Raw genomic sequence first — 20,165 nt, 5'->3', positions numbered from 1 at the left:
GTGCAGAGTCTGTTGCTGAAGTCCAGAGCGGCAGCTGTCTCCTTTTCTTTCCTTGTGGCACACTGGTAGTCAAAGGGTGAGGACGCGTGCAGAGTCTGTTGCTGAAGTCCAGAACAACGGCTGTCCCCGCTCCTTCTTTTGTGGTAGCACCAGGAAGTTCTGTCTCTCCGTCTCTGCTTCCCACAGCCTACTCTAGTCTAGTCTTTTGAAGGTGATGGTGACAGGCAAAAGTCAATCAGGGGATGTGTTTCCCTCTTCCTTAGCTAGGGCATTTGTCTAGCCCCCTCTACTGTGTTTAGTTCTTTATTTAGGGGTGTCTTTATCCCCTAAAAAATGCTCCCATGGCCCCAAGGGTTTTTATTTGCATTTTAGTCCCAGAATGTCGGAGTGGGTGGGGGAGGCAGGTTATCTCCAGGTAGTTTAGAGAAAACAAACATTGCAGTTAGCTAATTAATATTTCAATATCGGTGCTCAGCTAGAGCCAATGCCGTTCCAGTGTTGCCATGGGAACTAGGAAGTCCCTGCCCTCACCGGGAACTTTGTTCATTACAAATAGTATTTAAGTTTTTAGATTCTAAAGCAACTGCTAGACAATCTGTCTGGAAGGATTAAGGCTGCAGAAGATAGCAAGTGGTAGGTGATGACAGCTGCATAATGATCTTTAGCCCTTCTGTCCATCATATCTTGCCTACCTGCTGCTCTTGCCTTGACCTCATGGCACCACTCCTAGGATACACCAGGCCTTAGCATGAGCTGTGTGTGAACCAAAATCTAAGCAGGACTTAGGTGAACAGTTACAGCACAAGCAGAGTGAGTGCAGTATGCAGATCACAGTGCAGCTGTGACTCCTGCTGCCAGTCTCTGTATATGAACTATCATGGCACAGTTGCTGTGACCGTTTGTGTGGGTTAAAGCCAGCTCAAGCCCATTGCTATGTTGAAAGTTCGTTTTGCTGGTTGCTTCGTTTTTGTACTGCACTGGCTCAAGCCATGCTTGTCTGGGTAGCACAGAAGTACGTTCAGAGTTGGCAGTTAATTAAGGCCACTTATGCAACCAGTTGATCCACTCAACTGGTGCAGCCTTTTATGAAAAACAAAGGCCACCCAGAGCCCCTTCCTGTGTTGAGATAACTTCAGCTTCCTTTAAAACAGCTGTGGTCACTCCCTGTATTCTTCCCAGAGTTCCATGAGCAGAGTGTTTATCTCCTGTGAATGTTCTTCCATTGTTGATCAGTCATATTGTAAGTCACAGATTGTCAGGATTCAAGTACACTTGCAAAGCTCTTGATTTGTAGAGCAGTTAATGTCAGCTGCTGGAACTGTTTCTCAACCTGAGTTGATGTTCTTAAAACAGTAGAAAATTTCAAACTCAGCTATGTGGAACTATATTATGGAGCAAATTCTAATTTGCTCCTCAGTGCTCTCTGCTTAGAGTTTTGTCTCCCAGTTTGAGTGGAATATTTTTTTGTAAGGGATTTTTTGTAACGTGTAAGAAAGAATATCAGAATCAAAGCACTAGACTCTTACACTTTTTTGGTACATGACTGTATACTCTATTTTCTATCTTATTTGTCTAAAGAAAAAATTGTAGCCAGCCACCCAGTGTCCTGTATCTCTGTAACTCTTTCAGATGAGTTATGGTTATACTTTTTAATTTTTTTTTCTGGGCTGCATTGGGTTTGCGTGGCCAGACTTTAGTAGTGGGGGTGCTACAGGGGTGGCTTCTTTAAGAAGCTGCCAGAAGCTTCCTCCATGTCTGACAGAGCCAGTCCCTGTCAGCTCCAAAGGATGGGAGTGCAGCAGGTTATGGCTGAGGCAATTTGAAATGGTGGTAACACCTCTGTGATAAGAGATTTGAGAAGGAAGAGAAGTTTTGCTTAGTTGTAATTGTGACCAGAGAAGAATGGAGTGAGAATGTGTGAGAGGAACAGCTCTGTACACACCAAGGTCACTGGAGAAGCAGGGACAAGGGGTGCTCCATGCACTGGAGCTCAGATGCCCCTGCAGCCCATGGAGGTCAAGGGGGTGCAGAGATCCACCTGCAGCCTGTGGAGGAGACAGACACATGCTGTCAGACAGACCCATGGACCAGGTGGATGTCTGAGAGGGGCCTGTGACCTCATGGGAAGCTCACACTGGAGGAAGAACCTGCAGACCTGCGGAGAAAGGAGCCCATGCTGCAGCAGCTTTCCTGGTAGGACTTGTGACACCGTGGGAGACCCACACTGGATCAGCCTGTCTTTGGAGGACTGCACCCCATGGAAGAGTGACCCACACTGCAGCAGTTCACAGAGAGCGTTGCCCATGGGATGGACTCACGTTGGAGAAGTTCATGGAGAACTGTCTCCCATGGGAGGGACCCCGTATGTTGGAGCAGGGGAAAGATTCCTCTCCATGAGCAGGAACAATGTGTGAGGAGCTGACCATAACCTCCATTCCCTGTCTCTGTGTGCCACTGGGGGAGGAGGTAGAGCTGGGAAGGAGAGACAGATGTGGGAAAGGTGTTTTTAAGGTCTTATTTTACTTCTCATCCTGCTCTCATTTTTTTTAGTGATAAATTTAATTCATATCTCTAATTAGAGCCTGCTTAGCCCATGATGGTATTTCATGAGTGATCTCTCCTGGTCCTTATCTCAACCCATGGACCCTTCATTATATTTTCTCTCCCCTGTGCAGCTGCAGAGCTGAGTGAGAGAGCAGCTTTGGTGGCTGCAATTTGGCATCCAGCCAACGTCAAACCATTTCATAGGGCTAAACACGTAGCCTGTCAGGTCTTTGATGCTTTTTATAGCCGTAGAAGTGAGAGGATGAAATTCCATTCCCTTGGTTGCTTCTCTTGAAATATTTGAACAGTGTTATCTTTTTAATATTCCTGGTGTTACCAAATTAGAATAGTCATTTGCAAGCTCTTGTTAATTCTCATGAAACAGGGGAAGAAATAGTCTTATACTTGATGGTGATCAAAATTTTGCATTGTAGTTTTCATTAAAGGAGTTGTATTGCTTATTACAAGGAACCACTCAGATATTTATTGTCTTTGCAAAAGGCAGCACCCTGCAAAATACAATTTGTCTGTTATTTTCAAAATAGAAAAAAAGTTATTAAAGACAATAAAGAAGGTGCTTTTGAATTTCCCAGAGAACAGAAGAGACAAGAAGAATATTTACACAGACTCATCCTGCTTCTGTCAATTACATGCTATAAATAAGTTTCCTTTGCTTCGCTATTTTATCAAAATATCTGTTTGCTGTTAAAAATATCACTATGTCTTCTCAGTCTGGGTCATACCTCCTAGAGATAGAGCTGCAAACAATCTAGTTGTAGAAAGGTTTTTTTAACTTTTAGGAAAAGATCTGATCAAAATCTTGAATTCTTCTATATAATCAATGATATTGATTGGTGATGATTATGTATTGAAGTAGTGCTGGCCACAGTGTTAATGCCCTCAGAATACCTTCTTTTTTCATTATGGTAATAATATGACTTTGAATGAACAGTGAGAAAACTGTTCAAGTTTAATACTATGCCTCTAATGCTTAAATTCAAGCTTAATACTCTACCTCTAATGCTGATCAGGTGGGATTGTTTATCAGGTTTTTTCTGAAGGACAGTTAATTTTTTTGTTAAACTCCATTCTTTTGGCACTGCTTGCTTGTTCATGCTAAAAATCAGGCTTTTTGTCATTTGCCTCTAATGCTGCTAGTGTGTTAAACTAACAAAATAATAAATTATTCAGTTAGTGTTCTATAACTGTAAAACAAAATGAATGAATGTGCTGAGCATGGAATTAAAATCTGAAAGTTTGCTGTTCTGCAGAGCTTCTCAAGTTTACAATGTATTTTCCCCTTCTCCATGTGATGGTATTGGGACCAACAGAGTTTTTAATGCCATGTGATGCCTTCTGAAATGAAGTTTTGGTTATGAAGTATTCTTTGGTCTGGATGATACCATTATGATGGTAGAACTCTGATTAATGGTAATCTCTATTTGTTGCAGAAAATGTAAGTATACATGGTATCTGTCCTAACAGTTCTCATTCAAATAAGAAAAGTAATTGGAATAAACATTCTGTATTATTCAATTCAGTTCAATGTCCAAATGTTTTTAAACTTTGAAACATAAAACTTAATTTCCTGTTCTTGTTATCAGTTTAGTTGATTAAATTTGAAAATTACTAAGACTGGAGCAGTAAATTATTTGTTGCAGAGATGTGCAATGATGACTCATACCCAAAGAGTGGAAAAAATGCTTCTCTTCAAGCCTGCCAGTCCTTAGTACATATCCATTAAACTTCTTAGAACATTTTAGCAAATTGCTGTGCTCAGCTTGGGCCACTAATAGCATGTCATGTGTGAGAACAGTGTCAGATCTTATTTACTTAATAAAAACAGAAAAAGTTAGATATTAGAACAACACAGAAAAGCTCAACTGTAGTAACAGACATCTGGATAAACAGCTAATTTCATTACCTCCATCTAGAGATTTGTTGCAGTAAATGCATATGGAGATTATTTAATATAGTGCATTTCTATACTTACATCCAAATGTCCCAGTATCCTTGATACCTTAGCGCACTGTAACTGAATGACATCATATAATTCTGTGAAGGAACAGAGGTGACAGAAGGAGAGCATTAGAAATAAGAATTAAATTAATGTGTGTACAGCTAGAAAATTATGGCAATGCTGGAAAGCCAAGATGAATTTTATAAGATGATGTTATAAATATGTAACATATACATTCAGTGGATTCAATGAAGATATGCATCCTATGGTAAATGAGAGAAATGAAGTTGTGTTAGGATAATCTGTTCATAGGGAGAATTAAGGGGAAGGGAGTGATGAACTAGTAATACTGTGATTCTCAGATTGTGGCAGTTGTCAGTCTGTTTTAATATCCTGTTTTGATTTGTTACATTTTGTTCTGTTGGGTTTTGTTTGGTTTTTTTGTTGTTGTTGTTGGTTTTTTGTTGTTGTTTTTGGTTTTTGGGTTTTTTGTTTGTTTTTGGTGTTTTGTTTGGGGTTTTTTTTTGGGTTTTTTTTTGGGGGGGGGGGTTGGGTTTTTTTGGGGTTTTTTGGGGTTTTTTTGTTGTTGTTGTTTGGTTTTTTTTGTTGTTTTTTTACGGTATCTTGCAAACTGTGCTGTGTAGGATATCTTTGTAATCTAGCCAAGTAGTAGAAGTATAAAAATAAAACCAAAGCTTTATGAATGCATAAATGTCACAACTGAAGGAAGGAATGACATGCAGAAATGGGGAGAAGTGGTGAAAGACAGAACTGTGAATATCTGACAATGGTAAGAGTGCCAGATAATGTTATTGTCAGATGCCAGCCAGATTCTTTATCACAAAAATTAGGTGTATTTCAAGTAATCTGGATCATCTGTCTGGCATGTCACGTATTTTGGAGATTTTTAGAAGCAACAGGTATTCAAATTCTGCCACTACTATAGCAACACTTCAGTCATTTTCAAGAGAAACAATGACAAAAAGCTAAAATCTGATTTTAATATACTCTGTGATGGGGACTAATCTCTTTATGGTCTTTTGCTTCTGTAATAGGGTAGGACATCTAGTCCATAGACATGGTGTGTTAGATGGCACTCCTGTAGCGTTAATTTTATGATGTGTGGTTGTATATTACCTTGAGAGAAATATCAAAAAACAGTTGTAGCTGCTTCTGCATCACGGTTCTTCCTTTATTTCCCTTTTGTTTCAGAGCGTGAGTGTAGTAGTTTTGTGGTAGAGTATTAGCCAGACAGCTCTTCTCATTTCCTTAGGAAAGGAGACCTAACACTGAAAATAACTGTAAAAGAATATCAACCATCAGGCTCTGCTATAAATAAATTAGAAACACACTTTTCTGGTGTCCACTGAAGATACTGCTTTGTGACAGATAAGCTTATCTCTTCTAGGTTGAATCAAAAAATAGTTCTCATCAGACAATATTTGTTTTCAGAAGTGAAGATTAAAATGTTGGAGGTTTTCTCTACTTATAAAAAAAAAAAAGTATTTTTTTGAAGTTGTCATATTTGCTGTTATTAGCAGGAATCTGCTAATACATCTTCTTTCTAATTTTCTTTTATTCAGTTGTCAACTGAAATAACAAATTTTCTGTAAGGAATAATTAAATATAAAGCAATATTTTACTTCACAAGTTTACTTAAATATTAACTTTATTCTCAGCTCAAATGCATACAAACTAGCTTTTGGGCAGGGATTAACTTTTATTGCAGTGGTACCTAGACATAATTCCTGAAAGTGAGGATTTATTGTATAAGGCATTATATAAATTCATGGTAGATACATCCTTTCTCAAATTGAACGCTAATTAGATGAACAGATTTAAGGCTTTAAGAAAAATGGATGCAGGTACATATTAACATCTAAATATATCCACAGGCTACTTTGTGAATTCGTAAAGGAACACCACAGACCTCAGGTGTTTACAGGCTCATTGAGAAAAAAGGCAGAAGTTTGTAGATTGTTGACCTGAGATGTTAATTGTCAAGAAGCCTTTAGATGTTATTTCTGGCTGTATTTTTAGTGCTTGCTGTGATCATTCTCTTTTAAATTAACTTAGATACTGTATTTTAAGGGAGCACTACTTTTGAATTTACTAATGTTATGATAGGATTGTCAGTTTAAATATATGTGTCCAGGAAGCATGTATTAGAATTGGATTGTTTTTTCTTATGTGGGGAAAGGACATTTCTGATGTCATAAATATTTTATTTCCTTTTTACCAATGCTTGTCTTCTGACTTCCATCCAGAATGTGGACCAGGCAGCCTTTCCAGAATGTTAGTTCTTATTCTCTTGTTTTATTTTCAGTCTCAACATCAGTGAAGCAGGCTGGTATGGAACAACCTGCTCTTCCAGAAGCAACTTCTTTCACACATGGTCCAAGAGAAGTCAGCAAAACCACAGTGACTGAATTAACTTCACCAGATGGAAAAGTCACTCAAATAGAAAATATAGTTGATCGCTGGAGTGGAAGTCTTAAGGTATTTATATTGTATGGAATCCTTAAAAATCATTCATTGATATCATTATACTGTAGAGTTAATGGAGGAAAAGTTGCAGTGTGATTGCTGGGAGAATGGTATTTTTTGTTTTTGTTGCATATTGCACATAAGCATATGTAGCACAAAATATCTTTTTTCAAAAATTTTGGAATAACTGTCTCCATTGGGGATGTTCAGATACCATAATTCCATAGTTCATTGTCTGGTAATACAGCTGTACACAGCCTGTGTAATGAAGGTATCACTGCAAATAAGTGTTTTAAGATTAAAATAATAGAGAGGAGGGAATAGTTTAAACTGCATTACTGTCATCCTTTTAACTTTTCAGACAAATATTCTGACTGAACTGAAAAATTGGGAACTTAATACGATTCAACATCACAAGCTTCAAATGAGACAAGAGAAAGAGAAACATGTCACACAAGTGAAGCAACTGCAGAATGAGATGGAAAACCTGAAAGAGTTACTTCATACTTATGAAATCTCAATTAGCAGGAAAGATGAGGTAGTAAATCAATTTCATATTTTAACAGTTCCTCTCTGTTTAAAAATATCTACACTAAATCTTTTGGTCCATCTCTTTGAACAATTTTTTTTTTTAAGCAAGTAACATAGAGAAGTAAATAATACATTCACACTGTATTGTAGAAAAATAATCATGGTTGCTAATAGAGTTGTCTATACTAACAATGAAAACGCATCATATGTGCATACTTTGCATTGTTTACCTCTTAAATCTAGAGTTTACTCTTGTTTCTCATTTATTTCATGAAGATCACACAGGTTTAGGTGAGTCTGTTAGCTCTTAAACTTCAAAAGCCTCTAAATTTTCAATTATTAGATTGGTTTTTCTCAATTTTAAGTAGGCAGCAGTCTTGTAAATGTTGAGGAGCCTCTATTTTAAGATTCTTAGGAATTCTACATTTGTACATATTCTTAAGATTGGACATTTGCAGTCTCTGGTTTACACTTTCCTGCTGGCAACAGTGCAAACAACCTGAAAATTAACTAGAACTGTGAAAGTGGATATAAAATCTTGGCAGTTTTGCAATCACACAAGATAATTGAATCTTTTTACTGCCACCCTGAACATATCGCTTAGCACTTGAGAACACTTAATAGAGTTTGGGTTTCTAATTCCTGCTTGCATTTTCAAAAAAACATACATTACAGGAGTTAAAACGTGAATGAAGATAGTGTTCTCTCTTCATTTGGAAAACAGACTAATCTTACAGACCAAGCAAATGTAGGTGTTGTAACATTACAATAACTGGATTAGTCTTGTACCATATAACTAGTACCTTGTGCATGTACTGCACCATGTAACTAGTACCTTATTTCAGCCTATACCTTTCAAACATCTAATTCTGTTGGATATCATTGCGTGTCAATCATATTTAACGTGCCGTAATTCTCAGTGATACCTTGAAAGCTCTATTTTGTTTTCTGCTGCCAAATAAATTATTTCTTCAGCCAATTTTATAGTTTTGTTTCTAAGAATTTGAATAGAAAATTACTATTGTTATCACCTGAATGGAAGGTGGCAGTGCTTCCCTGCTTCCACATATCATTCCATAATTATGAAATCTGGGGTATCCTGATATGGACCATATAAACCAAGGTTCATCAGCCTCACAAATATTACAAGTATTATATTCTTACTTCACATTGTAAATCTTAAATGCTTTTTGTTTGCAAAAATATGCTAATTAACAAAAATAGACTTAGGCGAAGACTTCTAGTGTGTAGCAGTATGCATGCAGCATTGAAAATTGATTTTTATGACACTTTTTCAACAAAAGTAATTAATATATCAATCTAATTTGTTTTCCATTTTTATTTTAGATATCATTAATTTCATTGATGTATGTTCAATAATTATTACTTGTAACAAATGCGTGATGTTAACATATGCTAGTATGTATTGTCATAAAATCTTGTTCTCAAAAATATTTATGCAGTAATTAAAATAACTTTGCATTATTCCCCAAAGTCCCAAGATAGGTCACTCTTGACCATTGGAGTTGCTCATATATGGTTGATGGCAGAATGTGGCATAAGAAGTTAGGGAGAAGTAGAGAGCAATATTCAGATTTGGTTTACCAAATTTGCATCATCCCTGGCTTACTTTTTAGTTGAGGAAACTCAACTGTTTATGTGTACTCATTAAATTTTAGAGATTGCTGGTAAAAGTCCCCAGCTGCAGTCTCTATCCAATATGACATCTTGCCTCTCAAACGTTTTAATTGCTATAAGCTTATATAGTATCTTCCATGAGAATTTCTAAAGAGAGTAACAATTTTTAATACAATTTTTCTGGTTTTTAGCAATGGCTTAGCTTGTTTATTCTGTTCTGACAAGTGAAACAAGCTTCTAATACAAATGTTTCTGATTTATTAAAATTCTCTTTGAAATAAGAAGTTCTTCTAATGTTATGCTACGGTAACATTTAATTATGAGAAAGTAGCTCAGAAATCACCAAATGTAGGAGGAAATAACAATAACAATTCAGTTGAACTTCTCCTAAAACTACACAATGGAAGTGCCACAATCTGAGTGTCAAAGCCACAGGACTTTTACTTCTCATTTGAACTCTGATTGTTGTTTCTCACTTGATTAGAGTAAGGGGAAGTTTCAGTAGAAAGCATCTGTTAAAAGCAAGTGCTTTAAGTGAAAAATAACTGAGACATAAAGTACATTCTCTTTGATCTTACAGTGATCATAAATAGTGAAATAGAATTAATTAATATTTTTGCAGGTAATAATTAACTTGACCCGAGCATTAGAAAAGCAAAAGGAGAGAGCAGTGTTGATGAGAGCATTTACACTGTGGCGGATTCAGCATGTTAAAGCCAAACAAGAGGTATGTGCACAAAATCAAAATGCAGTGAAAATTAAACCTCTGAACCCAAAAGAGTCAGAGCTGCTGCAGTTCCTATTACAGTTTGAGGAAACCATGGTGTTTCTATCTTGATGTGTTTGACAATGTCAAATAACAGTTTGAAAAGATCGGTTCTAAAAGGAATGTTGCTGTCAGAATACTCTCTGGAATGGGAAAGAACTGTTGTCTGCTGATTATTTTGCTGTAGAGTAGAATAGAGTTGTTTTAAAGTAGTTTTTAAACAATCCTGAAGTCTAAATTTATTCAAAATATAAGTGTTTTATGATAACTATCTGCAATCTTTGTGACTGCAGGTTTTATATGATTCCTGCAGTGAATCCAAATGTGCCACATACCCAGCAAATGGCTTCATATGTCTCTTTATATTGTGTATGTGAGGTTGTTGTTTGAGTGTCATTAAACTAAGAGTAAGACCACTGTTGTGTGTTGCCTAGGAGTTCATAAATACGGTTTCTCATGGTGAGGACAGTAATGTGCCATGGCACGCATGAAGAGGCAATGCTGAGCTGCTGACGCCGATTGTGTAACACTTCACTGCAGAACCTGTAACTCAGTTAAGGGGTTTCTACTGTGGTCTTTGTAATAATGTGTAAAACAATCATGCACAGGAGAGTACTGAACTTTTTATCAACCCTCAACTTTTGTATGATGTGGTTGTATTTACTTCCTAAGGAATATGCAATTAGAATGGCAGATAGACATTTCCAGACGGCTTTGATGAAGAAAGTGTGGGCCGCATGGTGCTCTGTTAGTGAAGAAAGACGGAAAGACAAAGTAGCAAGAGCCTGTCAGTTAAGGGCAGAAGATATGTGTGTTCAGCTTGCCAATGATTGTGAAGCGAAAATTGCAGAGGTAAAATCAATTTTTTTTTCCTTCTCTTGCTCCTTGACTCCCAACTCCTGTTCCTCCCAAGTATGTATTTCGCAGCAAACCTAACAAAACGCGAGTATTTTCCAGTAGAACAGAGCTCCCAAATATGCAAGAAGATCCAAATGGATCGAAGATCTCTGTTGTGTCTTCAGACATGCCTTTTTTTCCCTGCATCTGATATAAAATGTTGCAAATCTGCATGCACAGATGAAATAAATTGTACTTTCCTGAAATAAGGAAATTTCTGTTTGCCTACTAATGGGAATGCCATTTGTTTTCTAACAGCATTCTGTTAGTAACGGCTATGCATTTTGAGGTCTTAATGAAGGAGACAGTGGAAATAGAAGACCATTATTACTTTGAATGATCATGATGAATACAGTATTTTTTTCTTTAATAGCTATTTTGTTAAAGGCTGAAACTAAGTTTGATTTTTCTTTAGCTTGCTGATTAAGCTTGTTAAAGAATTTTCAGAGCTTAAGGTGAAATTGTCAATCTGTGCATTGCTGCATGCTAAGTAATCAGTTTTAAAATATCACTTTCAAGAGCTTTGTATTTCAGCAAGAAATTAAACCTAGAATTTTAAGAACAGCCTTACCAAATGTATTTTAACAGCGCAAAAACCATAAGTAGCAACTTGCTCTGATCTTTGCTCAGCATTTTTAGTTTTTTACAGTATTTAGAGAAGAGAGACTGGTGATGAAAATTTACCCTTATACTTAAATAATCATCAGAGAACTCTTGCTCTTCTGTTGAATGAATCCATGTCTCTGCAGAGATCTGGGTTGTGCCAGATGCCAACTTATAAAAGACAAACTTGCAACATATATTTCTGCTTAGGTTGAGTCTGACAGTCCTTTTGAATAGTCTTGTCTTTGATATCCTCTATTATTAATATTGTGCTGTACTACAAAGAAACTACAATCAGCTGTTCATCTCTGGTGAAGCAGAGATTTTCAAGTGAAAACCTCTATCTTTGTAAATATAGTAAATTATTTTTAAAGTTAATTGATGAATATGTTTGTAGTTTGCATTCAGAAGTAAGAAGTAAATTTTTTGTTGTAATTTTTGTTGTAAATTGTGTGTCCACTATTATGCTTTTTAATCAGACCTCATCTGTTTCCTCATTCCGTTTCATAGTTAACTGCTGCTTTGGAACTGTCAAGAGCTGAGATTCTGCGACTGCATACTGAAAGAGATCAGTATGAAGACACTGTGAAGAAAGCCTTTATGCGTGGTGTATGTGCTTTGAATCTGGAAGCAATGACCATGTTTCAAAGCACGGACAGTAGGGCAGATCCTGGTTAGTGTGACTAGCAGGTTTAATCTGGTAGCGTGTGTGCATTTTTGTTGGATTTCTTTGGGATTTTTTTGTTTGTTTGTTTTAATGGAGTTCCTTTACTCTTTTTTATTTTTTTTTTAATTTGAGAATTTTTGGCAATACAGAGTTTATTAAACTTTTATTGCTTTAAAATGTCCTGTTGAATATGTTGAGAAGTACTCTGATGCTGGACTTCATACAGCTGTAGCTGAAAGAAGGAACATGTTCTCTTCATGCCACATTGCTGGGAGAGTAGTAAACTGCAGCTGAAGGCAGCAAAGGAAGTTAGAAGTGGCAAACTTCTTAAAACACCATGTTTTGGAGCAGTGAAGACAAAATCCTGAAAATTCCTTTGTACTCTGGAATCTCAGTGTGTCATGAATCAGCTTTTCTCAGACAATCAGCTTTTCTCCCTTCTTTCTTAATCCTGCTTTTGAATGTAAAAAGGGCAAGCAAATCTCTCAGGTTCTGTATTTAGTTGTAACTCCATGCCAGAACAGGAAACACCAGGATATTTTAATCAGCAGCATATCTGTAAGACCTGTACAGCTACACAGGAGAGAGCTGCACATGCTTACAGATGTAATGAAATCACTCTCTCAGACTGAGACAGTCCCTAGCAGTGGGAACATAATCGTGCTGGTGCAGCAACCTAGGTTAGAAAGAAAATAGCTGTGCCAGCAGGAGTGCCACAGCGATATGTGTGGCTCAACAACCATCTCTAGTGGCAGCAGTGGTTAATAGCCTTAGACAAGTAACTTCAGTTGCTAAATTTAACAGTCTTACACAGAAGTTTCTGAACTACTTTAGAGAAATTCTTCACCAAAAAAAGGTAGATAGGAAGAGGAAATAAAAACCTGAAGAAGATGTAAGAGGATACTTTCCTGAGCAGCTGTCTAAGCCTGTTAAACATAAGTGGAATTAGTGCAGTTGCTTAGGAAATTAATGTGTCATTAGCAAAGTGTAGTAGCTGTGTGCTAGTAAAAATTTAGGATCAGTATTTGTAGAAGGTAAAGAATAAATGATTTCTTGAAGATACTGGGTTTGGGAATAAAATTACAGGGCATTTCCCAAGTACTTTTTCACTGTGTCGCTAATTAAGAATTATTCTATCTTGAAGCATTATCTTTCATTTGTTTGTCTATTGTTTTCAAAAACATGCAATAGACACCACGTCTCCCTAATAATGAAGGTTAATTGACTGGTGTGAAAGCATTGTTTCTGTAGGTCTATAAAAATGAGAGTAAGTAGTAAGGAAATGAAGAAAACTGAGTTCTATAATAGTTGTGCCCCCCAACCGTTTAGTTTTATGGACCAAAGATTTTGCTTGATTTTTACTAAGAAGCTGGAACTGATACTCTACACCAGCACAACATCTAAAGATTTTGTTGTGCTGAATGTTAGCATACCTGTAACTCATTTCTTTGTGTGTCCATTATGATGCTTTTTAATCAGGCTTCATAACATTTCACAGACTCTGTTGTCCTCGGTCCCAAGCAGGTCATTAGCTTCCACCACCTCTGGTACCACCTTCTCCCCTGCCCCAGGCATACTATCTTTTGCTTACAGCCAGGTGGTGGTTTTAATGAAGTTAGTTACATAATTGTTTAATATGGTTGAACAACTGTTCAACTGTTGAACTGATCTGCATTCTTAATCAGTGATCAGGACACTGGAGGACTGCAAACATCAGAGAGGATGATTGTGATTTGTTTCTAGTCTTTTGATCTGTGGACATCAAAACTTCCATGTGCCAGAATCAGTCAGCAATTATAAATTTATATGAACACTGCAGTGCCACCTGCTGTCATTGGACATAAAATCCAGAATTTTGCCTCTATAAATTTATTATTAAGTTATTTTAATATACATTTAATATACACACAATCTACAGGTAAAATACATATCATATATCATTATAGTGTATTTATTAATAGTGTGCATGTGTCACAAACTTGATGGCTTCATAATATTTAATGTCAGTGTTGATGGTGTTAAAATTACCTGCCTAATTTGCTGACTTTTTTTTTGGCTAGTAGTATATTAACAGTATTTAACCTCTTCATGTATTTAAAGGAACACTGAAGCCACAGGAATTCATAACTTTTTGTTTATAAAAGTCCTAATACAGTTTTTCCTCAGTAACATAGGTCAGATCTTACTAATCTATAACTGTGCATTGGTCCTGTCTGTGCATAAGCTTAATGAGCGTGTACATGCATAGATATGAACAAAATGCACATTCTGGTATCCTTTTATTCTTGACATATACTAGTATTGCACAGATTTGAAGCACCTTCCTTTTATTTTTCCTACTTATTTCAGCTAATTAAAAAACCAAACACAACTACCACACGGTGTCAATCTAGTTCCTGGAATGAGCAAATTACCTTTGTGTTTTACTATCTAAACTGGATTTTGTCTCTTAGGATAAGAGCACCTCTTGCACACTGATTTTAGTTTTGGCAAGCAGTAGGAAGAACCTCAGTTCTACACCTACAAGTAGGTGACATGTGCCACAGAGATGTTGAGACATAACAGAGAAACAAGCCTTTTGAAAAACATTTATAAGCATCTCAAAAGAGGGTAAAATACAGGAATGTTTGTTTATATCTGTCTACCTACCTACCTCTCTAAAGAACAGCCTGCTCTTTTTTATTTGATTATACAGAAATTCCAAAAACATATTAAATTTTTTGTTGCAAATTATCTTCTACCATATCCCCACCCCTTAGGGTTAGCTAGATTGTGTGCTTATCCCATTACTTTGTGTTTCTAATAACAGATGTAGGAAGCAGGAGAAATGATCATGCTACCACTGGTGCAGGAAGGCCACCTCCTTCACAATATAATCAACCGTTACCACCACCTCCACCAGCAGCTGCTCTTCAGATGGAAAACATGGTAAGCATGTAGCTGGAACAGAATTGTATTTCCTAGTGACAAAAGAGAAATTTCTTGGTTGGGGCTTTTTTGAAGAGAGTCCAGGTCTAAAAGGAAACATGCAGGTGTGCTCAGACTGTGCTGTCAATGGGGCAAAAATATGAATTTAGTATACTCTCGAAAGATGAAAAGCTGGCTTGACTTCAGACTTCTTTTTTAGGGGGTAACACTTACAGACATTGAGGGAACTGAGGTTATTGTCCTGTCATACCAACTTAGCCAGATCATCATCTAGTACCATGGTTGTTTTGGACCTGCTCTGGAGTTATCCCGAAAACTTTCCTACTGTAAAATGGTATCATGCTAGAGAGTAGGTTAGAACAGAGATGATGTGCATGCCTCTCTCCTGACTTTTCATTCTAATAGTGACAAATGTTATTCATACCATTTCTACAATTTTTAGACAAATAATTTTATATTAGACAATAAACAGTAACACTAGAGATAAAATATCTACAAAGACATTGCAATTAAAAGAGTAATTGGGATAGTCAGAAAATTGGCTATCTAAGGAGTAAAATTGTATTTTCTAGAAAATAGTACTCATTCTGTGTAAACTCTCATTTCATTTTAGTTTTGCAGCCACCTGGCTCATGCAAGCACTCCTGAGACCAGACTAGGTTCTGATTCTCCAGTTATCTTCAATAGCACAACATCAGGATCTGGTGTGACATCAACTCAAAAACTGGTAACATGCTAAAGTTAACTTTTTTTCTTCTTTAGGGCATAATCATAACGAATATTAGTGTGGGTGTTATTTTTGCATTTCTCAGAGCAACACAGGTATGTAGTTGAGTACACTGCCACAGAGTTTACATAGCAGTATGAAGACACTAGCTTGAAAATGCTCATTTATGTTACATAAACTCATTTACACTAGGAGCAGTTTTTAATTCTTTTTGTAGGTAGGGCAGTGTGGCAAAATGAAGAATAGAAGAGTGCACTCAGGTATAGTGCAACAGGAACAATTGGTGTTTGACTTGATAACCTTTTGTTGTGGAAAGTGCTTTGTCTCATTATCCTGCTCTTTGAAATTTCTCCCTCATTCCCTTTTCTATGCTTCATGCTAAACTGCCCTCCTTTCCTTTCCGCATTTGACACAGTTTGCTATCAGCTGTCAGAGAAAGATGCATTTTTGTATGCATGGGAGTTTTTTTATTATCTGCTCTGTCATTGCTAGAAAGGATTTCCACAATGATGGAAGTGCCTTCAGCTGTCACTTAAGCATGCAGTCAGCAAGCAAAGCTAAACTATCCATGCTTTTTGATTTTTGTCAAATTAGTCTTACTTCCCTCAGGACAGAAGTAATTTACTTGAAATGCTATTGCACAAGTAGAAAAAATGGAGTAATCCTGGTTACAGCCAGGTGGAGCACATTCAGTCCTGTGTAATATAACTGGACTACCTGCAACATCACATGTTCCATTTAGGCATGTGGCAGATAAAACTGAGCAGAAACACCTAGCATTGTAAAGATTATGTTTAGAATTTTTTACTAATTAATATTTAATTTATTTATAGCCCACAGCAAAAGTAATAACATCTGCACAACAGAAAGCAGGAAGAACAATCACTGCTCGAATCACAGGCCGAGCTGATATGGGACAAAAATCCAGAGCTTCTAGGAGTTTAATAGTGAGGAGAGTTGCTCCACCCACAAGTTCAGTTATTGTTGAGAAGCATCATCCAGTCACTCAGGTAAATCGGATTGCGTATTTATGTTCTTAAAGTATTTTTATTATAACACATCTGGTAATAGTTTGAAGAAAAATTATCTTTTGACAAGGTATTAGACAAAGCTCAGGCTTGAGGCCTGTTGACAACAGCAAACAGTACTTGCTGTCTTTGTGGAGAAGGCACTGGTGAGGAGATGTCATGGTTTAACCTCAAGCCAAGCCCCACACAGCCACTCACTCACTCCCCCACCAGAGAGTTTGGGAAGAGAATCAAAAGGGTAAAAGTTGGAGAACTCACGCATTGAGAAAAAGACAGTTTAATAGGGAAAGCAAAAGCTGTGCACACAAGCAAAACAAACCAAAGTATTAATTCAGTTTTTTCCCATAAGCATGCAGGTGTTCAGCCATCTCCAGGAGAGCCAGGCTCCGTCATGCAAAATGGTTACTTGGGAAGACAAACTGAATCACTCCAAATGCCCTTCCCTTTCCCACTTCTTTCCCCCACTTTATACACTGAGCTTGGTGCCACATGGTCTGGAGTATTCCTTTGGTCAGATGGGGTCACCTGTCCTGGCTGTGTCTCTTCCCAACTTCCCAAGCACCCTCAGTCTGCTCACCATCATGGCAGTACCAAAAGCAGAAAAGGCCTCCATTTCTTGTTGTGACTCACAGCCATGTGGCTTGCTGCACATAGTTTTCAATAATCTGGGTTCCTAAGCCGAAATTAATATTTAAATTGTATGTTCTTAGGAATTTAGAGATTTAATGAGGTAATTATTTAATGAAGAACAATTTCTGGATTCAGATTTTGTGACTAGTGTGACAAGGAAAAAGCACCTGAACTACTGTAATAAAAAATGACTTCCGAAAATGCAATAACTCTGACAACCCTGGAGATATATTCTGTGTACCCATTCTGCAAATAAAAATCTTAAGTCAGGTATTTGTCTTGAGTTAATTTGAGAGGGAAGAGAATTTACCTTGATTAAAAGCAGAATGACTACCATTTATTATACTAAGGTGGCTAGTTTTATGGGCAGAAAATTAATTCTTGATAAAATTTCAAACCTTTTCTTTTCAAAGATCTTTCAGGGACTGCCTCATAGCAAATACTTCAAAAGGAAAGTTGGCATGATTAAATTAGCACTACAGGGGAAAATTGTGAACAGTATAGTAAAAACCTAAACCAAACCAACCTTGAAATAAGGTTGAGGTGATAAAAGCTCAAAATACTTAGTTTACTGGAAGTTTAGTACTTTGTATTCTAAAAAGTGTATTACAGATAAGAAAAGAAAAAAATTTACTCTTTCTGTTAAATGACCATTTATTTTTTCCTTCTTGATAAGTGTATTAGAGTTTGCTAGGTTGCAGGTCTTTGTTTTTAAACTACAGCTCACCTAGAGCTATTTTAATGTGACTTTTTTATGTCATTAAGTGTTTTGATGTATCTGATTACTTTTCAGCAAACCACATCACAAGCCAATGCTGCTAAGTATCCTTGAACTGTGCTTCGTTCTTCTGGCTCTACGGCTGTGAGACCTGCAGGACAAGCTGGACGAGTGCTTCAGGGCCAAACTCATACCAGTGTTCAGTCAATAAAAGTTGTTAACTGTCTGTCTTTCTCGCCAGTAGGGGATTTTAATCAGGTACCTCTTCCCAATCTTTTCAGATTTGATGCAGTAAGGCCTAAAGTACATATCATGTTTTTACCCTTTTCTAAAAATGAAGGTTTTTTAAGTAAAAGTGCTTTTTTAATAAGACATAGAGGGGGAATAAAAGAACTTGGAACTGTTGTTCTACCTCCAAACTTTTATTTTTAAGACAAACACTTTTTATTTACGGAGTCTTTAGTGCACTTTTTAAATAAAGGATATAATGTGATTTTTGTCTGAATCTCTTGTTTAATCCCAATGATACTAATATCTATGTTCAAGAGAAAATTAATTTTTTTTCTTACAAATACTTTTAGTTGTTTATGCACGGAAATATAGCTGACATGAACCTTAATTATATGCTGCAACACTGTTTTAAATGGAGAACAGCAGGGTAGCATCCTCCACACCCAGGGTCCAATTTAGGCTAGGTGAGGTACCCAGTCCATCAAATTCTTAAACATTTTCATTTTGCAAGCTAATGTTGCAGAACTTGATGAATACTGTAGGGTTCCAAGCATCTGTACTTTAAATCTCTAATTCCAAAACCTTACTATTTAGTGGTCTATTCTTCATATTCCTGGGATGCTCTGCAGCAGAGTCAAAGAAGGTTGCAAACAGGAGGGCAGTTTGGAATAAGACTTCAGACTAAGATACAGATCACCTTTTTAATACAAGCAGTAGAATTCAGCACAAAATAATGCTAACTATATGCAAAAAGGAAATGCAATTCAACTCCTCCATTACATGATAAAACTATTGCTATGTTATAAAGAAGATCACTAAGATAGACATTTACATAATTTTTCAGATATTAAATATATTCGGTAATAAGAAAACCTTTAAACATATTCAGCAGGACACTGCCAAGTATTAATTCAAGAAAAAACCAATAAATAAGTAAATAATTGCTAGATGTATGAAGTATTAATTATCAAATGCTCCTTTGAGGGTATGTATACAGTGTTATGCCATGGTAGAAAATTCTGCAGCCAGCCACCCATGGTGTTTACACATGACATTTTTGTGTTTCTTCACTACATAAATCAAATGCTGCAGTGGAAAGATTTGTCATAATCCTAGCAAGAATTTATAAAAATCTGAATCCCAAATAAGGCCAGATGCCAACTTATTTACCAAGCGTTAATTGATTTATACACATAACTTTCACTTACTAAATTTATTTTTTTCATGTAGAAAGCATTTTACATCAAACACAAAGTGGCTTAATTTGCAGTTAGGTCAGGTATAGAAATTTTAAGTGGTGAATCTTGCTTACCAGTTATAAGCTACCAGTCAGCCATTTGTTCTTAAATTTTTTACATTTCTATTTAGCAAGTATTTGAGAAAAAAGTAACCATTTTAGGAGTGCAAGTTCTTCTAGGGTGGAAAAAGTTGTTCAAAACATGGGTTTTGTTTCCCAAAAAGATATTTGAAAGCCACCTTCCATCCGGCATGTAATTCCATCATATATGCCATGTTTTGTTGACGAACTCATGAAGTGACACATTTCCTGGAGTCCATGCCAATGCTAATTGAAGCTCTGATCTTCTCTGCAAAGTAAGAGAAAACACTTGGTTGGTGTGCTCTGCTTTGCACAAGGTCAGACTAACTGACAGTGCAGGAGATGAGGGAAGCAAAGTTTGCATGTGTCTTCCTTTGGAAACCTTATGTCTAAATGCTTTTTCTCAAGCAGCCTCACCCCTTAGGAAGGGCAGTCCCAGAAAAGAAGAAAGTGCCCACCACCCCTGCCCTGGCCACAGCTTCCCAGCACCAG

At 36.8% G+C, this 20,165-nt stretch overlaps 2 protein-coding genes across 3 annotated transcripts in view; one reads left to right on the top strand and one right to left on the bottom strand.

Moving 5' to 3' along the window:
- Positions 1-18,350, top strand: part of POC5 (POC5 centriolar protein) — a 29,228-nt gene extending 10,878 nt beyond the window's left edge. Inside the window, exons 6-14 of the mRNA XM_054003941.1 lie at positions 6,831-7,003; positions 7,353-7,529; positions 9,783-9,887; positions 10,599-10,778; positions 11,937-12,099; positions 14,903-15,021; positions 15,635-15,748; positions 16,582-16,758; positions 18,200-18,350. Of these exons, the coding sequence (XP_053859916.1) occupies positions 6,831-7,003; positions 7,353-7,529; positions 9,783-9,887; positions 10,599-10,778; positions 11,937-12,099; positions 14,903-15,021; positions 15,635-15,748; positions 16,582-16,758; positions 18,200-18,238 (1,247 nt within the window). The 3' untranslated portion in view covers positions 18,239-18,350. The remainder of the gene's footprint in view (positions 1-6,830; positions 7,004-7,352; positions 7,530-9,782; positions 9,888-10,598; positions 10,779-11,936; positions 12,100-14,902; positions 15,022-15,634; positions 15,749-16,581; positions 16,759-18,199) is intronic.
- A 127-nt stretch (positions 18,351-18,477) lies between these two features.
- The window catches only part of ANKDD1B (ankyrin repeat and death domain containing 1B), a 28,386-nt gene continuing 26,698 nt past the window's right edge, over positions 18,478-20,165 (bottom strand). For both annotated transcript variants that reach the window (XM_054003937.1, XM_054003938.1), the window contains one exon: positions 18,478-19,941. In XM_054003937.1, the coding sequence (XP_053859912.1) occupies positions 19,883-19,941 (59 nt within the window). In that variant the 3' untranslated portion in view covers positions 18,478-19,882. The remainder of the gene's footprint in view (positions 19,942-20,165) is intronic.

This window comes from Vidua macroura, chromosome Z (genome assembly GCF_024509145.1).
Source record: "Vidua macroura isolate BioBank_ID:100142 chromosome Z, ASM2450914v1, whole genome shotgun sequence".
Classification (NCBI taxonomy): domain Eukaryota; kingdom Metazoa; phylum Chordata; class Aves; order Passeriformes; family Viduidae; genus Vidua; species Vidua macroura.
This window is presented reverse-complemented; position numbering and strand designations above follow the sequence as displayed.